The sequence below is a fragment of the Haliaeetus albicilla genome, chromosome Z (assembly GCF_947461875.1).
Source record: "Haliaeetus albicilla chromosome Z, bHalAlb1.1, whole genome shotgun sequence".
Classification (NCBI taxonomy): Eukaryota; Metazoa; Chordata; class Aves; order Accipitriformes; family Accipitridae; genus Haliaeetus; species Haliaeetus albicilla.
In genome coordinates this window covers 65,338,527-65,365,470 of record NC_091516.1, presented here as the reverse complement: position 1 = coordinate 65,365,470, position 26,944 = coordinate 65,338,527, and the positions used below count along the sequence as shown (strand labels likewise).

At 42.7% G+C, this 26,944-nt stretch overlaps 1 protein-coding gene across 3 annotated transcripts in view; it reads right to left on the bottom strand.

Annotated features, from left to right (window-relative positions):
• Positions 1 to 26,308, bottom strand: part of VCAN (versican) — a 112,482-nt gene extending 86,174 nt beyond the window's left edge. The window contains exons 1-3 of one of the 3 annotated variants that reach the window (XM_069776885.1): positions 26,051 to 26,308; positions 18,045 to 18,120; positions 8,929 to 9,300 (exon numbers count right to left, since the gene is read on the bottom strand). In XM_069776885.1, the coding sequence (XP_069632986.1) occupies positions 8,929 to 9,300; positions 18,045 to 18,114 (442 nt within the window). In that variant the 5' untranslated portion in view covers positions 18,115 to 18,120; positions 26,051 to 26,308. Of the gene's footprint in view, positions 1 to 8,928; positions 9,301 to 18,044; positions 18,121 to 25,085; positions 25,205 to 26,050 lie in introns of those variants that run through there. The other 2 variants (XM_069776887.1, XM_069776886.1) reach the window with 2 other exon arrangements.
• Positions 26,309 to 26,944: the final 636 nt, after the last annotated feature.

The window sequence follows — 26,944 nt, the reverse complement described above, 5'->3', positions numbered from 1 at the left end:
AGATTCTTCCAGTTCCAAGTGCTGGTCAGCTAATTGCATTGCAGGTAAGGTTGCTTATGCTAAAAGTGCCACCTGACATGTTGGCTTATTGTCCATGAGTCAAACTGCATGACCAGTCAAGACTAAGCACATCTAATCCTGGGAAAAAGTAGGCTTAAAAATAGACTTTCCAAAGCAGCCAGCTGCAGTAACTGCACGCAGAAGTGCCAACAGTGAATGGGGGATCCCTTGAGTCCTTGAGGTCTGCTAGCTGCAGTGAGACATGTGACCAAAAAAAAATGTGCTTTTGATACAGATTTGTCAATTGGTGATGGCCTTGATGTCTGTTCCTATGAATCAAAGCTTACTACAAATATAACATTTATAAATATATGGCTCTTGGTCAATTTTTCATAACCATGTTTTCCTGCACGCCCTAAAAATGATACAGACAAAACAAGGCCTGCTTTTATTTGGGGCCTTTCTGGTTCTGGAAAGAATCTTGACAATTTCAAAAGTTACTTGAGCACGTCAGACGTTTGGAGAGGAAGACCTCAAGTTAAGATGGTTTTGGTTAAGACAAGATCCGTCTAGAAGCCACATTCTGTTTTCTATGTACATATAATTCAGCAACATGCAGACAAATTGAGTAAAATTTTGCCACTTATCAAAGGTATGGATAAGGCCAATAAATTAAAAATACACATTTTTCTTCTTGTTGTGACTCACTAAGAAGTTTTCTGAAATTAAAATAGAATACATTATCTGAAAACTACTCATAGGTAGGTTAAACCTCAATCATCAGACACCAATTTTTTCAAAGCTACTGGCAGAGAAACAGGAAATAGAAGAGGAAACGCTGGGAATCCTCATATTTCATCATTTAATATGGAGTCACACACCAGCTGCAGCCACTAACTGGAAGCTTACAGACCACTAGCATCCCCACAAAATGTCTTTTCAGAACCACTGACTGAAACCAGTGCTTCTTCCAAACAACGTAATTTCACTTCAAATGGACCCAAGCATTGTTTGGCAACAGTGACAAGTGAAGAATACACCCTGAAAAATTATGGCTATATTTATATTACTAAATTACATATTCCAGGTGCCTGCAATTCAGTCATCAAGACTGTTGAATTGTTAGATTAGTTCACAGCATTATTTGGCCCAGGCCCCATAACAGGCTTCCAAACAATTTCTGGGCAGACTTCAGGAGCTAGCAAAGAGCAGAGACAATTTCCAGTGGGCATCTTCATCCTGTGCTGGAAGCCAAAGGAGCCTAACAGCACAGATGGGGGCCACACCACTCCAGACAGCCTCAGTGCTGAAGCACAGCCTCAAGCACATTTTCTTACTATTGTGAACTATCTGTACCAGGAGAGATTGAAAGGGAACGTCAGAGAGATAGCTTTACTAGCTCCTGTATCCCTGCAGTTTCTCTGTTATAGGGCATCCTCCATTGGCTGGTTAGGGCAACTTTACATACCATTTGCACTGTCTTAAGATGCGCAAAACTTTACTTATACATATATGTATATATTTATATATATTTTTGTGTGTGTGCATACTTTGGCTTTGTGTACCCTAAACAACACAGTCCTTTACCACATGTCGAACACAGAGCACTACCTCACAACATAAAAAGAGTTAGGCAACAGCAACTAATCATATTTGGAATTTAAAAGCTTAAAATAACAAAAAATATGATTTGGAGATTTTTTTTTTTTTAAGCTGTGGTATGCATTAAAATACTTATTTTAATACATTCAGAATTTAGTAACATTGGTTGACACTGTGATCAAGTTACCTGCTGGTATAAATGAGCATTACTATATTCAGTGGTACAGTAGTAAATAAAAACATGAGTTCAAATGACCTATATGGTGTTCTGGGTCTAGAAATAAGAAATAGTCAAGTTCTATAGAGCTCACAACAGAAGCAGCTAAAACATTTACCCTGAATCATAAGTATGAACCCATAATAATATTCACAAGCTGGGCATCAGGCTTTACTGCCTGTTATTGCTGAATATATACAAACATTTTAAACCTTTTTTTTTGGTAGCATTGGTGTTTCTGTAGTATACAATATTTGACACTGACTCTATAACTCAGGGTCAAACCAGAAATGCCCAAGTATGTGAGGCAATTTGTTCATTCGATTGTTATTTTAATCTTATAAAAATGTATTTTATATGAATTTAGATTAATTGCCTTTTTTTTTTGTTGGGTTTTTTTTTTTTTTTCCCAAGTTTGCTTAACTGATGCTGTATGACTTCAGCTGGGCACAAGAGCACTGCTGCTCAGTACAAGCACAAAAATATTCATTAACTTAGCAGGAGATGGCAATGTATTTCTCTGAACTTGTACCTTTTTTAAAGCTTCCTATTGCTTAAATGTATGACTGTACTCTCCACGACCATCTCTCTCGCCTCTCATTTCTTCCATGTTGGAAGCACCCACTGCCCTGCCCTTCCTAGTTGGCATATGTTTGGGATCCCTGTGATACCTGAATAAGGCAGGACTAAAGAGTTAATATCACTGCCAATTTAAAGTAGCTTTTGCAGTGCTGAGAAGAGCCTTTGGTCATTTGTAAATCCTGCAAAGGAACTTGGAGAATGCTTTGTTCTCCTCACCCTGATCCAAAAGGTAAACTTCACCTATTCTTAGATTTGAAGGCTCTTCCATTTCCAGTGAGGAGCTAATGGACATAAAAGAGCCTGCAAGATGAATGGGAAGGAGGACGTCAGTATGTATAAGCCTGTGCAACAGCTGCAATAATTAGAAGACCCCCTGGGGCTAAGAAGATTAAAGTGCAGGACTTTCATTGTTTCAGTTAGACAGAGAGAGAGTGACAAAATCCATTGTCCGAGTTTTTGCACTTTAAAACATTTGTAAAGGATTTTTTTCCCTTTGTCTATTTCCTTTCTGAAAGAAAAGGCAAGAAAGGAGTTGTCCTAGGAACAAATAAAGCAACTGGAAAACAGACTACAGCAGTATAACGTTGTCATTGAACATCTGGCAAACAAAGTCAGTGTAATTACAGGAAGGAGTAGCAGCGTCTGCAAAAAAGAGCACTCACAGGAAAGTAATTTGTAGCATCTAAAAGTCACTTCTGTCTGAGCAAGAGAGAATGTCTTTTAATCATTTATCTCTGTCTTAGACCAGAAAATGAAAATATGAAGTATTTCACTTTTAACAAAGTGGGGCTTCCACGGGTAAGAGCCTAGTTCTGTGGTTTCACATATTTGGGTTGCAATTTTGCTTTATTACCTGCCAGGGTATCATGCAGCAAAACCTCCTGGACCTGAAGGGGAAGGGATCCTGGTAGCACTAATAGATTACAGTTCAATTTCACTAGTGAGCTTACACTGCTGCAACATGCACTTCTGGAGTCACATAAAGCCTGAATTTCAGAAGTTGCCTCACACAGCAAAGAATATCTAAAGAGAAAAGATTATGATGGCAGTGGTTGTTACTCTGTTAATTTTTATGTTCCAACCGTAGCCACTGTGGTGCAGACCCCTGAAACAACCCCCAACCCACTGCCAAAGCTACCATGCAGTTTGGTGATCCTCCTTGCCTTTAATGCAGAAGACAATTTACATTACAAATGCATGCCAAAATAGAGGTTACAGGACTGAGCACTGTATGAAAGGAAGGAATAGGGCAGTATTTTCAGCTTCCTGCATGAATAATTCATTTGAGTTCCTCATTCGAGGTTCTGCACCCATCTTCTGACCCCTGTCTCAGGCTTTAGCAACCTGAGAAGCACAGGCTCGCCTTGCATCAGCAGGAGCTCCCTTGCCAAAAGCCTCACAGAGCTTCTCATCATGGGGAGAGAAAGTGCGTTCCAACCCCTCTGCTCTGTCAGTCCCAGTGCTTCCTGCTCTCCAGGGACAGAGACTTCTTGCACTAATTCACACGTTGCTCCCCCGTGCAAAATCTTTGCGTCCATCCTCACAGACCAACACAGTTGCATGCAGGTGTACACAAGCTCCTCTGAACAAGTTGGTCCAGATAAGGAAAGTGATTGATGTGGAGATTTACCTGTATTTTTCTCGGGGGGAGGACTTCTTTACTACGTCTGTATTAATTTCTGAATACACATTGGGACCACTTGCCCCATCCCATTATCTCTGCACAGCAATGTACTAGGTCATACAAGTGTTCAATGAGGCCAAGGCACAGCTACTTAAATTAAAATTACTTTAAAAAGAAAATGCACAGCTTCTCAGAAACGTCCTCATACTGGGGGATGACCAACATCCCAAAACCAGTTTAGCCATTAGTACTGGCCTCGGCTCTACCATCCTGCATGTGAAGACATGTCATGCACTTCCTGGGCTCAGAGCTCTCCCACTGAAAGTCCTCTACCCAGCCTGATGCAGAAATTCCACCAGCCTGTCCATCAGCTGCCATTTTCCCAGTCCCTACATGAGGAACACGGCAGCTTGATCAGAACATTTGCTTCCCTGTTCCTGATGCACATTGCACGTAGACCCTGGGTTTTTCTCACCCAGAAATAAATTTCCATCCTTTGATGGCCGTTACCCATTGTGCTCTTTTGTTTCCAGCTACAGAAGTCGGAGGTTCCTTGGGATCCGTGATGCAGGAGAGTAAAACACAATAAATGCAGCAGCCCATGTTAATTTAGTTAGCAAGGAAGCGGTGAAGTTCAACATCAAGAGGTGGTACGGTTTCAAGACAGGTAAGTCTAAAAGATTAAATAAAAGCATCTCTTCAAATGCCATACTTAAGAGATAATGAAGGGGAGTTCTGGCTGTGGAGAGAATAAATCAGTTAGGCTGTCAACACACAATCTCTCAGGGCTAACAGCACAATTGAGTGGCAGCGTTCCCACATCGGAATCAACTCCCATTTATTATCATTATAATGCCTGCAAGAAAGAAGAGTTTGCATAAAAATGAAAATGTGAAATACCATCTACTCTGCTTCCCTAATTGCTGTTTCCTTCCATTAACAAGGTCAGTGTTTTAAGCCTAGGATTTTCTTTATTGGCTTTAAAAAACCAACCAAAAAAAACCCAAAACCAAAACCAAACTAAAAAGACTAAAAAGTGTCTCACACTTGCAGCAGAATCAAACAGAAACTACCAAAATGAGGCCTAAGAAAACAGTGGTCTCCCACAACGTCAGTAAGAAAAGGATAAAGTGCTTTCACTATTGATAAAAAATATTCACCGCCAAGATATGAAAAAAGAGCAACAGAACTGGAAGGATCCCATTTGCCACTTTGATTCCTTTAAATCAAATCATTTCCAAGGAGAATAACAAAAAATCAGCTCAAATGAATGGTTTGTTCAGATTTTTTCTTTTTGATTACACTTGGTCATAACATGTTCTTTTTACTGCCCAATATGATAGCACCACACAACAGTGGCAAGGAAATGGCTAAGAATAAAAACAAAACAATATTAAGCATTCAAAAACTGTGAGGCCAAGGACTCCTAACGTGAGACAGTTTGACTTGTGGGTTTAATAACATCAAGAAAGGTCAGAAGAAAAGTTCAAAACACTGTGTAGAAAGATGAAATTACAACAGCTGACAAAGGAAGAGTTGCTCCCGAGAAAAGGGGGAAATTTCAGAGGGTCATGCAGAGGCAGCAGAGAAGACAACACATAGAACAAAAAATGAATATGAATTACTTGTTCTGCATATTTCTCTTCCTGTAAGGAGTTGAAGAACATAGCACTGAAACACTGTTAGATCCATTTTGAACATAAAATATACCTGTCTTAGGCGCTGATGTAATTATACCAGCAACCAGGGTGTAAGGAAAACATTTCCTGCAATTAGTAACAGGAAAGGAGGTATCTAGTGTGACGAAACCGCCCCTCTGTGCGAACTGGCAGACCTGTTGGCACTGGCGCTGTCCCCTGCCTCAAGGACAGCTCTGTGGTTGCAATTAACAAGCAGGGCAGGCAACATTCCACCACTGGTAGGATACATTCATTTGATCACAATGGGTTCAATAGCAGTTTTATACTCCTAACATACCTAACTGAAAGGATAGAAACAGCAGTTACAGTATTTTTTTTCTTATTCAAGTTAACTCTCCCAGTTATCTATTATCTTACTTGAAAAGGTTCATTTGAAAAACAAACAGCACAGCTGTCTAAGCTTATCTACCTGGCTTTATTGATGCTATAATGTGCTTTGTGTTTGAAAGTTTCAAATGAGGGAATGTCTGTAAAACAAATGGAAATCCTGAAAATATCTAGAACTCAAGTCCTGCATAGGTTTAAAGATACTCAAACAAACAAGCATACAAACACCATAAAGTTATCTTAATAACAAAAGAGTCATTTCATCTGCTTCAGCGGAATGATACAAATAAGTTTTGGCCTACTTCATTTGGCCATTTCTGAGAAATTTATTAAATTAGACTCAACACACATAACAGCATTGGCACTTAAAGAAACAGATGAATGTTGCCTTCCAAAGCATTAGTACCATTTCTTCCCACACCTAAATTGCCCCAAACAGGGAATTTTGCAGAAGCTTCCTATCTTTAATAAAATTATTCTGCTTCACATAAGGGTTAAGCTATACGATCAAGCAAGTACTACCTGAGCTAGAGTTACCAGTTTCTCTCCATACTTTTAATTCACTGAAAAGCTAAAGCAACACACGCCTGCTCAGTCCTCAGAGAAAAAGTGCTACACAAATGCATTTTGTTTCACTTGTGGTGAGCATAAAATGTGCAGAATAGCAAAACTGGTGATAATTTTACCAGGACTTCACGAGTCGCCTTGTAAGCACCAGCTCCAGCTCCACACGGGAGAGCTGACCAAAGCACAGTGCTGAACCATGCTAGCTGTCAGATCTGAAGTTACTGCAATTAATGTGGAAAGATCTCCCCACACCACACTAACAACAGGCAGAGATGAATGCACAAAGAGAGTGTACAGAAGATCATGTCTCTGCAATTGTTATCACTTTTGGGGTGCAGATTCAAAAAGACAACTTAATAGAAATAAATTACATTTGAGATTAATGTTGTGGGGTTTGTTTTTTTAAATAAAAGCTGAAATCACAAAAAAAAAATATAAAGCCTTACCAAAATGAGGGCAGAAGATGTGAGCAGCAACACTCACATGAAATCCTTATGTGTCTGTTAAATGGCATGTGTTTACTTAATGTAGAAAATGAGGAATGGAGCGCACAAATGACAATCTAACAATGCTGTTTTCCATTTGGGTCAAGATCTGGCTTTTTCCCCTCCTGAAACTTTGACATTAAAGCAATCATGGGGAAGAACGGTTGCAGAAAGATAATGGAGTGTGTGAAGTCTTCTTTCAATTAAAAAACCAAAACTGATCAGTTCTTCTCATTGCAGTGATTTGGAAAAGCACTAACTACAGAAGCTAAAGTTTTGCTAAAGTATTTTATTGTAGTAAACATCTGCTGCTCCTGGATATAGATATGTAGTCAAGGGAGCACTTGAAAAGGAATAGGGAATGCCAGGTACACTAGTTACTGAAAAGTAATGTTCAAACCAGGATTTCTTTTGGTTTTGCCTTAAGGACTAAACAGTTTATGAAGTTCTACAGACATTAATGGTTACACTGATTTATTGTATTTCCAAATTAAGACCACACCTTCAAAACCTTTCATTGAATCAATGCCAAAAGAATGTTCAAGTTAGGTTAAGCATATCGGAAGAACAATGTAGTATTAAGCTCACAAAAAACCTCTTAGCCAAAGCCATAATTTCCAGCAGCAGATATTGATGTTTGTTTTGGGATTCAGTCATTTGAGTAAATACCAAACTTTCAAAAAACACCTAAGCACAAAGGAGCGCAAGGCACAGTCCAAACTAAGGCTCACGTGAGCTGATACATCCACACAGCAGTGCTGTTCTAAGCATGCTGAGTAATTTGGGTCCAGAATCTGCATTTACATGGCACAGGTCTTGGGCTAATGTGTCCTGCCTTTCAGCACAATTTGTTAGCTCAGGGTCAGTGCCAAACTGACAGGACTATACAGCACCAGGCTCTGAAGCGGTCTCTACACTGTACTTCTCATGCTGTATAAGCAGGCTATAAGGAGAAAACCATCTACAGATCAGATTCTCCTTTTGCCACTTACATGCTTTTGAAAGTCCTGTGTCTTCTACGTCTCTACATGTACACTTCTCCATCTCAAAGTTTTGAAAGCTATTTCCTTATAGTGATGGCAAGCAAAATTTTAGCCCTGGATCCTCCACATAGAAGAACATTAGCAGCCACCTCCCTACTTGTTTTCCTGCAGATTCTGCCAGATGGGATTCCTCCTACATATCCAACCTTTATTACTGGGACAAAAGAAACTCTTCCTTTGTGCTTGATGTTCCTATCATAGAAAGAGGGGCTCCCAGTTTTGTTGGCATCATGATTTTGTACATGAAGTGGCAAGATAGGCCAGGCACGGCTCCAGAAGAAAGGCAGTTGCTTCTTTCCATTCTACGCAAACAACTAAAAAGAAACCGCTTCTGCCTGCCAAGTCTGTCTTCTTGTAAGGACACTGAAATTTTCAGACAGATGTATTAGTACAATATGAATCATGTTTCAAAGGGGCTGGTTTGATAAAACTTTAGAGGTATTTAAAAAAAAAAAAAAAATAGTAGTAGGATCTTGTCTTGCAAAGGAGATAAACCCAATCAAAGTATAAAACTGCTCCGGGAATAAGCAAACAGCGTTTGTTCCAGGAATCAAGAGTAGGCTCCCCAAAGGTGGAAGTGAGAAATGAGAGTGCTATGGATTGGAAAAGATTCATAAGAATAAATAAAAGACAGAAAGAGCAGGGGGACAGTGAACAGTTAAGGAAGGCTAAATTGCTGAAGATACTCCTTTAAACACTCTCTAGTTATACGTTAATTACTAACTTTTACTGTTTTAACTGGAATCACTGTTGATTACAAATGAAATGGATAAATCCTTACCCTCAACAGCCAGTGATACAATGCCTTGTGTGTCTTCAACTCCGTACATAACATCACAGCGATATACTCCTGCATCACTTGCACGCAGCTTAGAGAAAGTCAGCGAAGCGTCACCGGTCTCCTCTGAATGGGTTGGAACAGACACTCTGTCTTTGTAGCTTTGACCTATTTTGATGTTGCCATTTTGGGCCACCAGGACTGTGGTTTCTTTTGCATCTTTTCCACTTTTATCCAGTTCAACCTTTGACCATTTGATTCGCAGATACTCAGCTGCATAGCTGGAGGCTATGGTGGGTGTGGTTGAAAAGAAGCATGGCAGGACTGAAGTTCCAGACAGGGATCCCTTTACCAGGATTTTTTTTTCTGCTTTAACTACAAAAAGGGGAGACGGGAGGGGGAAGAGAAAGGAGGAATCACATTAGTGGAACAGTGAAATCGGAAACAGATACATTTCATTGTTATTTAACAATTCACAGCCACACAAGACTTGAAATCCACAAACTTAGATAATTTGTAAAAGGACTGATTAGTATAAGCTAAAAAAGCTTGCACCAATATCCTAGGCTGCTGAGGGAGCCCTTTTCTGTTTGGGCAAGTTTAATTCACTGCTCTTTGACTTATTTTCTCCATTTGTTATAGTCACCAAGTTATTGACATTCTTCAGAAAGTGTTTTGAAATTTTAGTTGACAGATGAGCTATGTTTTTTTATGTAATGGGGGAAGACCACTCTGAGTGAAAGATGGTGAGTTACATCTATTGCTGGCCAAAAGCATGCATACAGGGGAGCTACTGATGCTTACATCTTGCCTTACCTCACAGTAGCTTGTTCATTTGCTCCTGTCCTAAGAGTAAAACATAGCCCATGACTTTGTATACATGACATCCCTTACTCCATTATTCTTTCAAGGGTTAACTCTTTTTATTGCATATGTGCTAAAAAAAAAAGCCTTTCCAGTGAGATTCTCCCAAATAGTCATTCTTTTAAAATTATTTCCTTGTAGCCTCAGGCACTTTAACACATTGCAGAAATAAAGTGTTTCAGGATGTTAAAGCAAGAAGGAAGTAAAGCACACAGAAAGTCCCTACTTGGCTCAGACTTGACATGGTAGGACCTTTATCATTTTTTGTGACATCTCCAGCTGCAAACACTTTACAGTGAAATGCTTCCATCTGACAATATCCTGAGGGGAAAGTTGACTACTGTTCATCCAATCTGCACACAGCGACCGTCTGAAGAGAGGATTTCTGTTAAGATTTATTTTTTTATGTGATGTTATTTCACTCTACGTAATGGCTTAATGAAGATTAAAAGCTGATGCACAACAGTATCTATCCTACCTCTTTCACTGTCCTGCACTCTAACTTTTTTTTGAAAGGTGGAACATGCTGATCATTAATTTGAAGTGAGCTAGGATTCATAATGTTTAGAAATACAATAACCTCAAATACTAGCCACCAACAGGGTGATACATGAAACAGGAGACACCACCACAAGAAAATTATCTAGCTATTTACCTATCATAAAAAATATTATCTCTCCATAAATCCATATAAAGTAGAAGACTGGGAGGGGTGGGACGGGGGGGAAGAAGAATGGGGGGAAAAAAAAAAAAAAAGGAAAAACTGCTCATTAAGTTTATTATTTTTAACAGAGGCAGACGACTTCATACAGGATAAAGTATTAATGGTATTATCTAAAAACATTCGATACAAGAATCATCAGTTTGATGGCCAAGCATTTCAATAATGAAATATTAACTAGAAAAACAAAAAATCTGGTTCTTCTTTGGTCAGTCCATAAGTTTGAATGGAAGTCCCCAGGTCCTTTCCATCCATGCCTACCTAACTAAAAATTCTTGGGAACACAATGCAGATACACTCCAGATGACTGTATCAAAACTGATTAGACCAGAGAGAGTATAACAATGGGGTAGCGTTGTGCCAAAACAGCTGCGCTGCACCCAAAGCTCATCTTAAAAGTTCACATGGAACGGCGCTGTCTGAGCACATTTACCAGCAAGATACTTACTCTGTGCTTCAAGCATGTGGTGAGATTTTGATTCTTCTATTAACTCATAAACAGAGACTGGTGATGGTACAACTCACATTTAATAGTCAAAGAAACCAATCACTTCATACACTTTGGGCCCGGACCTAGCAAGAATTTATTTGTAAAACAAAGAAAGACAAAAAACAGGTCCAATTCAGCTTTATAGCTGAAGACTGGAGAATTCACAAGGCTTGAAGACAGCCTGTAGAAGTTATTGAAGACTAAAGACTAGTTCAAAAGTTTTGACTGCCTACACATTTCTTTAGGAAAAAAAATTCCATTGAGGTTTTTTTTTTTTTTTAATTTCCATAAAGACATAAAAAGTCAACTCACCTAGAGTCAATTGATTGCTAAAAACTAGAAAGGACTGATTTTATCCTGAAGATGTACACTATAGAAACACGACTACCTTTTATATCCCCTTTAATTTCTTGAAACAGTTCACTGAGTTACAGTGGGTTAGAGATAAAGAAACAGAATGAATACTCAGTCCTATCAGTTGTGATAGAATTACTGCCAAATTGCACAGGTGGGAGATTAAAATCAGTCTCAAAATATTTAGTATTTATTATGATCTCTTGTCATCTATATACATTACAGGAACTTCTTAAATGAAAAATGACCTAGTTATAATTATCCTGACTGACAGAATTTTAATAAACTTTCGAGAACATTGTTTCTGGTTATGAGTGATCTGGAATATCAGCAATGAACCCTGAGGAAATTTCCTCTCTTTAAAATTTGTGTCTTTACATCAGCAGACTGAAACCTTTGGCAAAAAAACACATATCATCATCATATGCAAACTAGATCTATTCTAAACTGGGCTACATCCCAGAATAGGAGACCATGTAGCTACAAACATGCCCATCTAACTGTAGAAAGCATTATAAACCACTATATAAAAGCACTCTGTGTTTTGACGAGAGGAGGGGGAGAAGAAGAGGGGAGAAGACACTGAAACACAAAATTAAGTGACATTCCTGCACAGTTCCAAAAAGCTTGATTTCCTGCAGCAGTCCAAGTTAGTCAAGCAGAATTTACTGGCCAGAGCAGAAAGCATCAATATCTTCTATTAATCCATATAGCTATTTTGTTCCTTTAGCATTTTCCTTATGCTTATACTCCATGTTATATCTCCTCTTTAGCCACTATCAATGGTATGTGATAAGACTATTCCTTAGAAAGGATGTGGCAGGCAAAAATAGTAACAAAACATTTTATAACTTTGTAAATTGGATCACATGCTGAGAAAAGCAGGTATTTGCCAACATTGTTTTATACCATATCTCCACCTTGTCAGGTAGGACCTAGAATACTTGTAACATCATGTACTCTTCAACAAGAGGATTGTTTTGAAATGGCTAAGCTGGTTGGTGATTAATATAAGCATTTTTTTCTGTTGCTAACTAATATGTATCACTCATGCATAATTAATTTATTAGGGCAAATACATAGACAATAAAGAAATAAAATACACAACTAAGTCCAAATCACCTGGCCACAAACACATACCTTGGCAGAACTCCCAGCAAAGTCAATGGGAGACTTGTACAAGATGACAGGACTACAAAGTTGGGCTAAGAGCAGCACAATGCTGTCAGGTTACAGGCAGACTCAGTAGATAGTGTGCATTAGCAGTTGGGTATTTTTTGTTGTCTTCCCCTATTCAAATATTTAATATCTCCAGCATCAGAATAAGTAGCAGGAACAGAATGCAGAATGAAAACTTCTCCCATGTGATGTCCTGACAGAAGACAGTCCTGTCAGGTCTAACTTACTGGGTAGGACTTTGCCACAACTTACTAATGTCTTATTTTCTCCAAACCTAAAGCTATGGCTATGCATTTGTATCATGGGGATGATGGCCTGTGGCATACTTTCTTTAAAAAAAAAATAAATAAAAATTCCAGCTTGCCTTTTCACAGTTTTTTTGCCAGTAAAACTGCCCTAGGTCCTCCCAGTCCACCATTTCAGCTGCAAAGTCAGCTCATCCTACCAATGACACATAGCTTGATACCTTTCTGTTGAAGTGGGAGACAAACTACAGAGAACTTCTTGCTTGTGAACTAAGTCTCTTTCCCTAGAATGTGTACATTTTTTATGTTGTAAATGATACAAAACTCTTAGAATAGAAAACTAAAGAGGAGAAAAAAAAAAAAGAAAAAAAGACAGAATTCTGCTCTTTTGTATTACATTAACCATAATGACCAGGCCACTAGGTCTGTAACAGACAAGAAGTCTGAAGAAAAGAATGCCTTACATGAAGTGACGCTGCTTAGAGACCAATTTTGCTATATAATTAAGCTTAACTTAACAGAATGTTGCTACTGAGTATGCAGACAAAAAACACATGCTTAAAGAATAAAAGATTCTATTTATTTTAAGCCAAATTTATGAGACAAAAAAATTGAATCTTGTTTTTTAATCACCAACCTGCCTAGACACATGGTATACTACCCTGCCCACCAGCAGCTATAGAAAGGATGAATGAAATTATGTGTTCTGTTAATCTGACTACTAACACTGAGCCTAAAAGTAGTATTTTCTTTAACCATACAACTTTTAATGACGATAATGATAAATTAAAATGAATGCACTGCTTACACAAACTTGTATGAGACTGACAGCTGAGGTAACAGACTGAGACCCAACAAAAGCCCTCACTGAGTTCTTTACCAGGTGATTTGTGGTCTGAGCAAGCAGAATAAGAGAAGCAAGCATAGAGTGATGAAGAGCCAACTACTTTCACATTTTACAACAAACTCACAGGAAGCCAGGCAAATGTAAGTCTCAGCTGCAGAACTCAACACAACATATACAGACATCATAGGCATGCACACATGTATTTTATAGCACATATAGAACATAAATATGATCAGATAAACTGATGTTTAAACTGGTATACTATTTGTATACCTTTGAAAGAACATATATTTGTTCTGTATCACACACTGCAATCTAGGGGATTTCTACTGGCTTCTGGATTACAGGGCTTTCATGAAAGCATATTCCACACGTGGCATGAGAGATAGTCACTTAAAATGGGTAAGATAAACTCCAATATTGATCATAATCACAATGTCCAGCCTGTATACTACAATATCCTAACACCAGCTAGCTCAAACTGAGTAAATGCCACACTAGCAGTAGGCGTAAACCTTGCTCGTGAACTTCTGTCATTAATCCTTCACATGTACCAGAGCAAACAGCAAAGGTCTCGGAGAGGGGCACTCCCGTGACCCCAGAAGCTTACACCATATTTCCTGCTGCCTTCCTGACACACATCTTCTGAGAATTTAAAGTCTTAAAGAAGCCATACAAGACCATTCTCAATTTGCCCTCAAAGGAAAAATACTTTTGTTGTTACATAAAATCTAACAAGCACGCCATGCTAGGTATTCATGAATGTGACCATTCAACAAAGATGAGAGTGGAAGAGAAAACAAAGACGGGAATAATGGTTAGTGGTGAACACATAAAATTTTGCATGCTTGTAACTTGCTGTGCTCTAAATTAAGCTTCGTTTTTGTTCTGACTTAACATTAAGACTCACATATTCCAGGATTTACACTTTTAAAATAACTGCCGATTTTGACAAATTTTCCATATTACTCTCAAAAGAAAAATTTTAAACTTTCAGAACAATTTTGCCTGAGATCTTTTTAAAGGAGATATTGCAATGCATCATATTGAAGTCACTATTTAATTAAATTTACTTAAATCATATGGAGTGATCCAATCCATTGTGGGAAAGGAAGCACAGGAATTTGTGTTTCAGGAAAGACTTCAAAGCTTCAAGTTTATATTTAAATTCAGGATTTAAAAAGTTGAAACATAAAATGTTTAACTCTTCAAAATGCAGAGGTGTATTTTATTTTTAGAGTATTTTTTTAAACAAAAGAAACAGCCGTACTTGTAAAGACTGTCTGTAAACTTGTAACACTCATCCTCAAAAATGTTATTACACAAACTGACTGACATTTCTACAAAACAGAAAGACATGAGTTGATCCCGCAGACTCTTTTGGATCAATTCATGAAAAAAGTTTTTCATCTTTATCTTCTTCACCATGACTATACTCTGAACAAGTTTAAGACTCTCTATGGCAAAAGTATGGCTCCCAACTTAAAAAATAAAACCCACATTTTCACAGTATTTTAGGAACATAAGGGTCTTTCTAAATTCCTTCCAAAAGATTCAGGCAAATAAGGACCAGTCAGACCCTGGTCTATATTCCTGAGAAGCCCTTACTGGTATGTTCATACAGAACTTGCTTAAGTACTGAAAATTCTACTCTGGAGACAACATGAGCCATTTAAGAGGTGATAAAAGGTAGAGTAAGTCAGGGGACATCTAAAGGTGCCATCCCATATTCTGCTACTCTAAGGGTCCATCCCACTTCTCCCCACTTCCAGTGAGGCACACCCAATCCCTGAATTCTGCCAGCACTAGCATTTGCACAAGGCAGTGGGTCAGATCAAAGGTCTGATCCATTGGAAAAATAACCTGCAAAAAATGCCATATGCTATTTCAAACAAGTCATTTACCTGATTCAGCTGGACATATACCCACATAAATACTAGCATCAGCACAAAGGAAAGCACGAAAACTAGCACCAGGAGATTGAAAAGGGGCAGGACTATCCCATCTAGTGCTAAAACGTTTGTGTGATTAGACTGACCATGGAACTATGCCCTAAGTAAACATGAAGAGGCTTTCAGTGGGTCATAACAGAAACACTAGGTTTAAATTTCTTGTCAGATTCCTTTGCCTTAATTATTGTACCTCCTTACATGTTCTCCATCCTAAGGCTGATTTGCAGGTAAAATCTTAACTTCAGACCTCTCCTCATGTGAGTAATGTACTACCGTTCACTCCATTTTGAAGCTGACCAATTATTGCTAGCAGCTCTTCCCTTTTCCTGTATCTTAAAACAGACATTTCTGCCTTAAAGAAAGCTATAACTTAGAATCACGGAGTGGTTTGGTTGAATCAAAGATTGTCTAGTCCAACCACGCTGCCATGGGCAGGGACATCTTCCACCATATCAGGTTGCTGAATGCCTCATCCAACCTGACTTTGAAGACTTCCAGGGAGGCGGCATCCACAACTTCTCTTCTGTTGTGTGACCTGTTCCAGTGTCTCACCACCCTTACTGTAAAAAATGTCTTCCTTATGTCCAATCTAAACCTACTCTCGTTCAGTTTAAAACTGTTGCCCCTTGTCCTGCTCGGGTAAAAATTCTTTATCTTTCTTATGAGGCTCCTCTAAGTATAAGTAGCTTATCAACTAAAAACTTCCAAGTTCATCATGCAGACATACATTGCAAGTCCAAGACCTCTTCTGATAATCACTTACTTTGCCTCTCCAAATGCTTCATGTGAACAAATTATTAAACGTCAGCTGTGGATCCAAGATCCATACATCAGTCTCCACTTACAGACATTTTACTAAGTAAAAAACTGGGGGGAGGAAAAAAAGCATGACATTGAATAACCAAAACAGTCCCAGCCCTCCACAAGTAACAAAATGGAAGCTCAGTTTTAGTGGCTTGCCCCCTGCCTGAAGCTTTGAGTCTGTTGTCCCTGAGGACAAGTCTAATCATCCTGGCCTGTTGTGTGTTTAATGAAGAACGGAAAAACAAAACCAGCTTTAAGAAGGAAGTGATGCTAGGAAATAGTAAAGGATGGTGCTCTCAGCTTGCTTGAATCAAAAAAACACTTTTTTTTAGTTGGATCCTCTAAACACAACAGTCTTTTCCTTTATCTGACAGGACTACCTAAAGACTTTGCTAGCAACAGTGCTCAAGCTGGGGAAAAAAAAAAAAGAGTACATTTGATTTTCTCAAAGGCTAAAATCAGTTTGAGGAATTCCTGGAAAGAAAAGAAGAAGAAAAGAAGAAGGAAAAAAAAAAAAAACCCAACAAGAAAAATCTTGCTTTGAGGCTTGGGAAAGCTATTATCCCAATTTTGTGAGCCTGCAGCAGCTGTAGGGACCTTTTCCTTACTAAAGACTTCATTCAAATTTTCAAATAACCATGGCAACCACACATGAATACATACTTTAGTGTTAGCATGTAATCACCCAAACCGAAGACCTGCAGCTGCCCTTACATGTCCTTGCTCCAGAGTCCAGCAGCCAAGGGACCTGCCACCAGGTTTGCTCATGGCAGTCCCCCCACAACAGGAGGCTGGCAGCCAGACTGCCCACTCCAGAGGCATATCCTCCACGGCTCCTTGACAGATCACAGAGCAAAGCAGAAACGGGCTAGTAGTTTCTCCTGTATCCCACTTGCACATGGCACTTTTCACCCTGTACACAGAGGGTGCGAGCTGTGACCTACAGACCAAAAAGGCTGTGTGGCATGACATACATGAGCACATGCATTAGGATCTGACTGGGAGGTATGCCAAACCAGTATTCCTGTAGCCAAAAAACTCCCCCATTTTATTCACCACTTCTGCAGCCTGGCGAGGTCTGTCCCAGGAACCTGCTCCTGCTCCCACGCTGCCAGCACTGCTCGCTGTTCCTTCTGTGGCACCAGGCTGAAGCTCCCATGGAAGGTGTCTGCCCTTCACTAAAATTAGCCGCCCCTGTCAGCCCTCACCTCATCTACTGCAAGGACCTCCTTGGTGGATCATGGAAAATGAAGGTGTGAGACATACCTGGCCAACAGGTCCAACATTTCAGAAGCACAGGTTAAAGGATTAAAATGCATTCTTGAATATTTGGAGAAGGCAATCTATTTTGCTTTATACAACATAATTCTATGGCATTTTCTTTATTATTACTTGAATTGTAGTAATGGCACTTACAAACCTCAGGAGACATCAGACAGGCATGTAAAAACCTTGTCAAAAACATGCCCACCAACCAAGAGTTTTCTATATAAATCAGTAAGACAATGAGGAGAATGCAGAAACAAAGTTAGTTACACAGTGCAGCAAAAGAAGTGGCAGAGGCAAGACCAGAAAATGAAATGTTGTTTTTTCCTGAGTCCTGTGAAATACCCTACCTACTAAAATGAATTTTAATAAATTGCTCTGTGTATATCAGACTTACCTTTAGGTAGCATATATGTTATAACTAACGTAGAGTACATCCATAAGATACTTTTTATACTTAACAACATCTTGACCTACAAATAAAGAACAACAAAGTGGTTAGTACTGCGTTATATCCTTATCAAGTGCTGTAACTCAGTACACCAATATTTGTCATTGAGATAAGAAAGAGTCATCTACTTAAAAAAAGATGTTCAGCAGGACACTGAATAATTCTTAATATATTTATCTTCTGCCATTTTAAATTTATTCCCATACAGTGGTAGCAGTATTATGAGTATGAGTTTTCCTATTGTGGTGTTGCAAGTTCAGATTCAGCTTCTGGGTGGTTTTATGTCCATAACACAAACTACCCTCTCATTTAGCAACAGCTAAAAACCCGTTTCATGTCAGAAGGGGTTCCCATGACAAACTTCTCATCAATTTTGATGGTGAATCAATGGCCACACTATGATACTTCCCATCTCCAAGTAGGTCGCCAGATGACTTCTTGCTTTCAAGATTTCTCCATGTAATATTTTATGGTGAAAATTTGTTATAATGACAATGTGTCCCTATCAAATACAGATTCATAATGAGTTTCAGGTTACTGAGTCCAAAGTGATACTCAGACATGTCAGTTCCCTTTGGGTTTGCTTCTCACTTCCTTTACAGGCTCCACCTTCAAACGGCTGAAAAGTTCTCCACATATATCTCATGCACATAACAATATATTGCAAGTTCATAATAGTGTATCTTCATTTTCATTCCAGTTCTTAATTACACATGTTGAACCTGTAAATAACCTGAAAATTTCAAAAGTACACTAACAAAGGCATTACAAGTCCCATAAACTTCAACTACCATAAAGGGTTTATAGATAGTCCCTCTTCCATATAGTTACACATATGTACTAGCTAGCCAATGTACGAAATAACTTTCAGCAACAGTTTGTCAAACACTGCCACTGAAAAATTTTTATCACAAAATTCTGAGTTTCCTGATACTGCTGTCAAAATATGCTACTTGGGTTCTTTACTTGGACAAGTAACCTGAACTGATAGTTTTTTCCTGTCCAAGATTACAGTTGAACTGCTTTAAGGAACAGGGAAACAGAGAGTTAATAGATATCTGTGTTATAAGTATGGAACTTGTATTGCACATACCCATTTCAGCATTTTTTACATTACTGTTTTAGTTATTTGTACTTACGTATAATGCTTTAGGGTTAACACATTAACTAATACATTCAAAAACCTCCACAAGCTATACTGAACATGATAGCAAGACACAGAGAGAAACATCTTCAGAAAGTACTGGTGACGTGTTCAATCTCAGGAAAGTTTTCTCCACAGCTTACAGCTGCAGCCCAAACTTCACATGAGTCTGTGTGAATTGGCATCTATCCTGTAACGACTGAACAGTTCAGAAAAGACGCAAAACATCTCAAACCAAGCCTTTCCAATGAGGCAATCTCTAACATAACAGCATCGTGTTAAAAATTCCCACCCAAAAGGGCTGAAAACCCAAGAGCTTTTCGTTCCCTCTCTGTGGATGGCCAGGGCTGGCTAGTTGCACTGTGAAACATATGCTGCAACCTATTCCCAGGGCGTGGAGGAAAGAATACAGCTGCTTTCTGTAGAGCAGACTGCATGCTGCCAAAGACGCCCCATCTCTGCTTCATTCAATAGAGCTGACCATATAATGTGATATCACTTATTTTGCAATACTAACTTCATGGAATTTGCACTTTTTATGACTGAGTCCCACACAAGAAACGGGACTTCTTTGACATCATTCAGTTTGAGCCCTATCTGCCATAAAACTTTTTCTGAAGACTCTTAACACATACCCCCAACACCATTCAGCCAAAGTTTTATCTCTCCCTACACTTACACAAGCTAAGCTGTACATGGAGAAAACAAAAGTGGCTATTTATCAACTAACTTTAAAAATCTATACTGTGTCCTGGTATATGATGTATGTCCTAGTAATTCCTTGTAGAAGGCTGTCATGAGTAAGGAGGTTGCACAAGGTAAGAGCTGCAGACCAGATCAAAGTCCTTTTAATGCAATGGACCAGCTCTGAAATACAGGCAGTCACGTGTTTGCTTAGAGAAATACTTAAACGATCCTCATCATTACACAACATGTAAAAAAAATGAAAGGTCACATTGAGCCTACAGATTTGCACAGACTAGAAGGCACTTCAAGCAACCTGCGTTTCCTGAAACTACTGGAAGCCTCAAGCACCAAAACTATTGATGACTAGTTCCTTCAGTAACACAAGCAGTCTAAAGACAGCACAAAAAGACCAACAGAATTCTCCACCTTCAAAGGTGGTGAATGTTGTACCCGCCTGCAAGACAATGCGAAATCTCTGGCCCCTGTGAAAGCATAGTGGCTCCAGACCTTCTTTTGAGATGTTCCATCCACATGTGTTTCCCATGCATCACACACTGGCTGCACCAACAGCTAAACAAAAATCTAGAACAAACTGTTTACAAGTTTAGCTTTCCATGTTTACCCATATGCTTTATCTCCCTCCTCCCCCAGAAGGCAACGTTGGCTTTTGGGACCAGAAACAAGGGAATCAAAGAAATTCTCAGAGAAAGAGAATAAAGGATTTTCTTTTTCCTGGAAGACAGGCATGCTGCACCTAAACAGGGCTGGTTGCATGTTGCAAGCACCACCTGCTCCACTGCACTGGCCTGGACTAGGAGTACCTACGTACTTGGCATGTGCCAATGGGAGGCCCGTTGCCTTCAGAAGCTCATTGCTATATTGTCTTGACAAGAAGTGGTATAATCGTTTCCACATTTGGTAAGACAACGCTGCTGCTATGCTCAGAGGCAATGGAGAGTTCTGAATGTGAGCTTCTGCCCTACGCTACAAGTCCAGAGTACAGGGAGGACCTCAGCTTCCCATTCCTCTCCACTTTGCGTACAAGCACAGAGCGCTGATCCTCCAATGTCGTGTTGGTGACTGCACTGCAAATGGAATTTGAGCAATCTTATTGAAAAAAAACTCACATCTTCAGCTTCCAGTCACTAAACACAACACATACACCCACAATGAAATATGAAAACAGAAAGACAACCATGGAAGGATAATTTTCAAGATACCCTATGACTGCTGAACTCAACCATTGGTAAGAAGAGAGCATTCATGGTTGTGATGGCTAGTTGGCCTTTTACTGAGTACTGCAGGAATTACACCTGCTGCACCAAGAGCTAGAATAGCTCAGAAAAACTGTACTGTTTGAGCATGGAGCTTAATATGAGACACCTGCCAAAAATGCCCACCTGACTCTCGGAAAATCATCTCTTAACCCTTTCTTTTTCTAAATCTCCTCTACCCCAAGGTGCTTACTCAAGCAATGAAAAAAGTTGGGGGGAGGGTCTGATTTTCAGCCCTTGGGCTCCTGAGCATGATTCCCTCCATTGCAACCCTCCATGCACAAGGGTTTTCACACTCTGGTCCTTGGTGGGCTCCCATAAACACTCCTGGGCTACTGAGCGCTGTTCCACTACAGCTGCCAGAATTAAATGTGCAATTACCCCGCCACCCTCTCCAAATGACAGTGTGCAGATAATAACAGCAGTACCCCGCTCAGCCCCCCAGGGCAGCCTAGCTTAAGAGAAAGCAGAGCTCTGCAGACCCAGTACCAGCAATCCTCTTTCAAGAGCCACAGGCAAGGCAGAGGCTGCTGCTTACACCCAACACCCCAATTCCCATTCAGTGCTGCCCCCATTTCCAGGCCACCACTATCAGATGTGACTGCTCCTGCCTCCTCCCCTTTTGCTGGCAGAGGCTGCAGCTAACTGTGCTCCCTTGTAGCCTCCTGAGCAAAATCCCTGCTCTAAAACTGGTTTGTACTTCCTATTCCCGCACTCTACAATTTACAAAGGCCTCTGCTGGCTGGCTGCCCTACTGCCCCCAAGTCCACTGTAATTAGCTAAAATCTTTCTAACCATGCCTTTTTCCACAAGCCTCCCACCCCGCCCCCTTGGTGTCACTACACCTAGAGAAAGAGAAAGCCATAATACTATGGACACAGTAAGAAAATCCTGCCAAGTCAAGACCACAAGACTTGAGTAAGTGTTTAATTTCCACCTTCTGTTAAAAAATTATCTCACTTAACGTGACCAAACTTGGGTTGCCTGCTGGCTAGTTTCCAACTGGACTGATCCATTTTTTTAGGACCTACTACAGGCAGACTGATCTACAGTAGTAATTTGCACTACATTTTTAAACTGGATGCAACCCTGAGCACAACATCTTTTATCCAAAAGATGCCAAGTCCTTGACAGACTTCACATCTTTAAAAACTAGCAGCTGAGGTTCTCTGTGTGGGGAGAGAACAGGGCTTCTGTTTTTGCAGGCACTGCTACCTTTCCTTACCACAGCAAAAACTCGTAGGAGCAATAAGTTCTGACCAAATTCCAGCTCCTGTTTAGTTTACAATGTAAGCTTGATCTCACACCAATGCTATTTTAATTTAACCAGATGGGAGAACATCACGTCTCTCTGTTTTAAACTCCAGGTTAAAAAAGACAGTGAATTGTCCTGGTGTGGAACAGAATAAAATCTACCATCTAAAAACCATTCCCAATTTCTCTGAAGTTGGGACAATGAGAAATTAGCTACTTTCATAGAGATGACACTGTCTTTAAAAGCTGCAGCTTCTCAAGTCACACTGAGATTGATTCAGCACATGCTCTGCAGCTGTATTGTGAAAGCTGGATGTGTTCCTTAAACACATAAAAAGCAGTCTCTGCCTGTGGACTTTCCTTCCCTCCAGTGAGGCAGGTTCACATAAAAAAATTTTAAAAAAAATGGGGGAGGGGGACAAACCCTAACAGAACCTGGCACCAGAGAAGTGACTTGAGGTTGCTGCTCCTACTAACGGGTAAAACAGTAAATTACACAGCTTTCCAGTGAAAGCCCAGCAAGCTAGAAATGACCGATCCCAGCCATAGCACACCTCTTGCTACCTTCGAGCTCTGCCTGAAACCTTCACCGCTGCTGTCCTCTCTCAAACACACAGTCTGCACGTTCTTTTGCTTTTGCAGTCCTTTGAACCTTCTGTGCCATCTGACTGTTAATTGCTGACATGTATCAACCTCACCGTAAGTGCTGCCTAATTAGCTCTGCCAGTTTCACCACGTCTCTGCCATTTGACTAATTAGCCCACTCTGCTGCCACATGGCGGACTCGGCCTGCACCCGATTCACCAGTGGCTTTCTGCTTAGCCCACATGATGACTTGCAAAGGTCCTCCTAAGGAATTCCGGCAGGAGGTCTAAGGGCATCGTCCCTCCCTCACCACCTCCAGCACCAGCAGCCGCAGGGGGAACTGTTCCGGCGCTGGAGCCTCAACGGGCGAGCGCTGCTGCCTGCAGCCCCAAGCGCAGGCAGAGGCGCAGGCGGGGAAGGTGACCAGAGCACAGCGTGTTCTGGCGCTCCTCGCTCTGGCAGCTGCCGAGAAGCTGCTGCCTGAGGACATCCCTCCCAGGCCCACGCTAATTTATGCCAGAAGCGACTCTGGGCTCTCGGGCCGCCTCACGGAGACACAGTGGAAAATGGTCGGAGGCGGCGCGTGGAGCGAGGTGCCGGAGCGCACGTGCCTGCGGAGCCAGGCGCACCCCCGAAGGCAGGCTCTGCCTTCTCGCCTGCTGTCCGGGATAGCTGCGGACCTCTTCTGCCCCACCTCTCCCCAGCACCCACACCACCGGCACGGTGAAGGGAGCAAGAGGCGCAGCGACGGGAAAGAGACCTAAAGATGCGGCTCACGGCGCCCACCGGCACCACGCCGCACCACCGTGGCGGGGCCCGGCACGCGGACGGATCAGCGCGTCGGCGGGACGAGCGTTTCCTCACCGTGTCTGACCGGCTCGTCCCGTCTCAGCGTCAGCACTGGGCGCTCAGGAGGCGGCGGGTGCTCAGCCGGGACCAGCGCCCTCGGGCCCGCCTCACGCCCTGAGCCCGGGGTGCTGAGAGGGCCCGGCCGCGGGCGGGAAACCCGCCGGTCCCGCCCCGCTGTCAACCACCACCCGGCGGGCGGCCATCGGCGGTGTGGGCTCCGGGGAGCGCGACGAACAGCCCCAAAAGCCGCGGCGACAATTTTTTTTTTTTAAATTATTTTATTACGACGACGATGATTTCCCCCCTCACCCCCCTCGTCTTCACGGTGAGGGAAACCGGAGCCCTCTGGCGGGAAACGAGCCACTACAGAAGCGCCCAGCCCGCCGCTCGCCGCCAGGGGGCGCCGCGGTGCCGCCGCCGCGCCCGTCCCGTCCCGTTCCTCGAGAGCGGCCGGGGCCGCGCCCGCCTGCGGCGGGACCCCCCGGCCCCGGCCCCGGCCCGCCGCTCCCCGCCAACCCCCGCCTGCCTCTCCCCCCTCCGCCCGCCTGGGGACCCAGGACGCCTTTAAGCAGCGGCCGTCGGCGACCCCCACAGCCGAGCCCCGGCAGAGCCTCTCCACCCCCCCCCCCCCCGCCGCCCCTCCCGGGGGCGGCCGGGTCCGCCCCGCCAGCGCGCATCGTCGCCGCAGCCAGGGCTCCCCGCCGGGCGCTGCGCCCCTCTCGCTCCGCCAAATCTTACTCATTTCTTTGGGGAAGGAAACTTCCCCTTTCGCTCAGCCTTTTTAAGAGAAAAAAAAAGAAAAAAAAAAAGAAAATACACACACACACAAAAAACCCAAACGAAACACACCCAACATTTACACTCTTCTATCCTGGGATAGGCTTCTGCAACACGTTTCAACACTCATTCCTTTAAAAAAAAAAAAAAAGAAGAAAGAAAGAAAAAGAAGCGGGGGGGAGAAAAGAAAAGCCATCGGGGCTTAATCCCGAAAGCCGGTGCCCGGAGGCAGAGGGGGTGGCCGGGGAGGACGTGACATGGGGGACAATGAGGGCTGGCCCCAGCCCTCGCCCGCTCCCCGTCGCCCCTTTGTGTGGGGACGGTGCCTGGGGGCCGGATGGAGGCTGCCCCCGGGGTCCCATCCCCTGCCGAGGGGATCCCGACCCTCTGCCGATGCCGCCCCCCACACACACCCACCCGCTTTTTCCCGCCGTCGAAACTCCCTTAATTCCTTCCACGATGCTCTCACTTTTTCTTTGTAAAACAAAGGCGAAATCCCGAGGAGCGGAGGGGGAAGGCAGTGCCCGTGCCCCGAGAAGCTGGCCGTGGGTGTAAAAGGGGGCGTTTTGCTCCACTGACCTTGTGATTCTCCTCCTCACCCACCGCCCCCCTTTCAGCACTGAAAATGTGGCTCAGAGGACGCCTGCTCTCCGTCTCCTCTGGAGAGATGCTGTCTGAGCACCTCAGCCCCGCTCTGCCCTGTGAGCAGCTTTCCAAGAACATCAGGGGAAGGGAAGGGGAAAAAAAAAAAAAAAAAAAAAAAGATGGGGGGAACACACAAAAGCGGAGGAGACTAAGCACACTCTTTTCCCAGGAGAAAAAAAAAAAAAAACAAAACAAACAACCAAAAAAAACCACACCACCAAAAAAAACCACCAACCCAAAAACTGGTGGCCGAAGGAAAGGTCCATTCTTGTCGCTCCTGCCACACGGGCGCTTTGTGTATTTAACACCCGTAGGAAACAGCTTCCTTCTTTCTCCCTCCTGAGCCCCATCGCCCACCAAGGTGCAGCTCTACCTTCCCGGCCATTCAAACAACCAGTATCAAAGACTTCTGTCAGGGCTCCCACCCCAAAGTCTTTTATTTCCTACTGTTCTTTGTTCTCCTCTTTGCACCAGGGGATTTTTGTGGGTCCCCGAGCATCCCTTCTGCTCTCCCCTCGCGTGTCGTTGAACTTACCCCAGGTTGTTTAAATTCACCAATCATCGCTATTCTCTCCCGCTTAAGGTTTGCGGTTCAACTCTTTGTCCTTACAGGTACCAGCAGTAAAACAATCGTTTTAAATCTTATACTAGGTGTTTGCTGGCAATCATATGTAAAGGGAAAAAAAAAAAAAAACACAACAAAAAAACCCAACCCGCATTAAAAGAGTTATAGTTACCTTAAAAGGTAGCGTATTGCAGAGATTGCAAAAAATCACAACGTGGTGGCTAGGCTAGTCCAGAGATCCCAGTGGCCGCATGAAAGAGTAAATCCCCTCGTTAGTGCTGGAAGGAGACGGTGGTTCCGGGGTCTCCCCTTCTCCCAGAGCTCGGCCTCCCCTCCCTCCCCGCCGGCGAGCACCTGACTCGGAGCTGCGGAGCCTGAACCGAGTTGTAGGCACAGGGAGCTCGCCTGCAAGTTCAAATGCGAGCCTCAGCCACCCATCATTATTATATCGTTGTACCGTCAGCGCTGCAGAGGAGGGGCGCTGGCTCGGGAGAGGAGGGTTCACAAGCTCTGCAAGAGCCTCCTTGCAATTTGCAAAGCTCCCGCAGCTGCTGGGCGCAGGAGAGCCCCCAGCGCCTGCCTCCGCGGAGCGGCGCGCCCCAGACCCCCCCCCTCCGTCCCCCCGGCCCGGCCGCCCCCTCGGGGAACCCTCGGGGCCCCGCAGACCCCAGCCCCGGAGCGGCCCCGAAAGTACCGGGGAGCCGCAGACCCGAGCGGCGGGACGGGTCCCTCCGCTCGCCCGGCACCGGCCCCGCGGAGAGGGGCAGGCGGGTGCGAAAGGCGCATTGTTCCCCAATTAAACAATTAACCGGGAAGAGAATGGAGAGACCTCCTCCACCCTGGCTCGCGAAGCCGGCTGAAATGGGGAAAGTGACTGGGACCGAAATCCCTTTTTTCCCTTTTGCCTCCCCAATCTCAGCGGAGGTTGCAGCGAAAGAATATATCGGTGCTTGTTCCAAACTTCCCCCGCTGGTGCCAATTCACAGGCAGCCTCGCATCGGCAGCCTCCCGAGCCAAGCTTCTCCACCCTAGTTTTACGCATCTCCAGCCACTTTTCTTCCCCCCC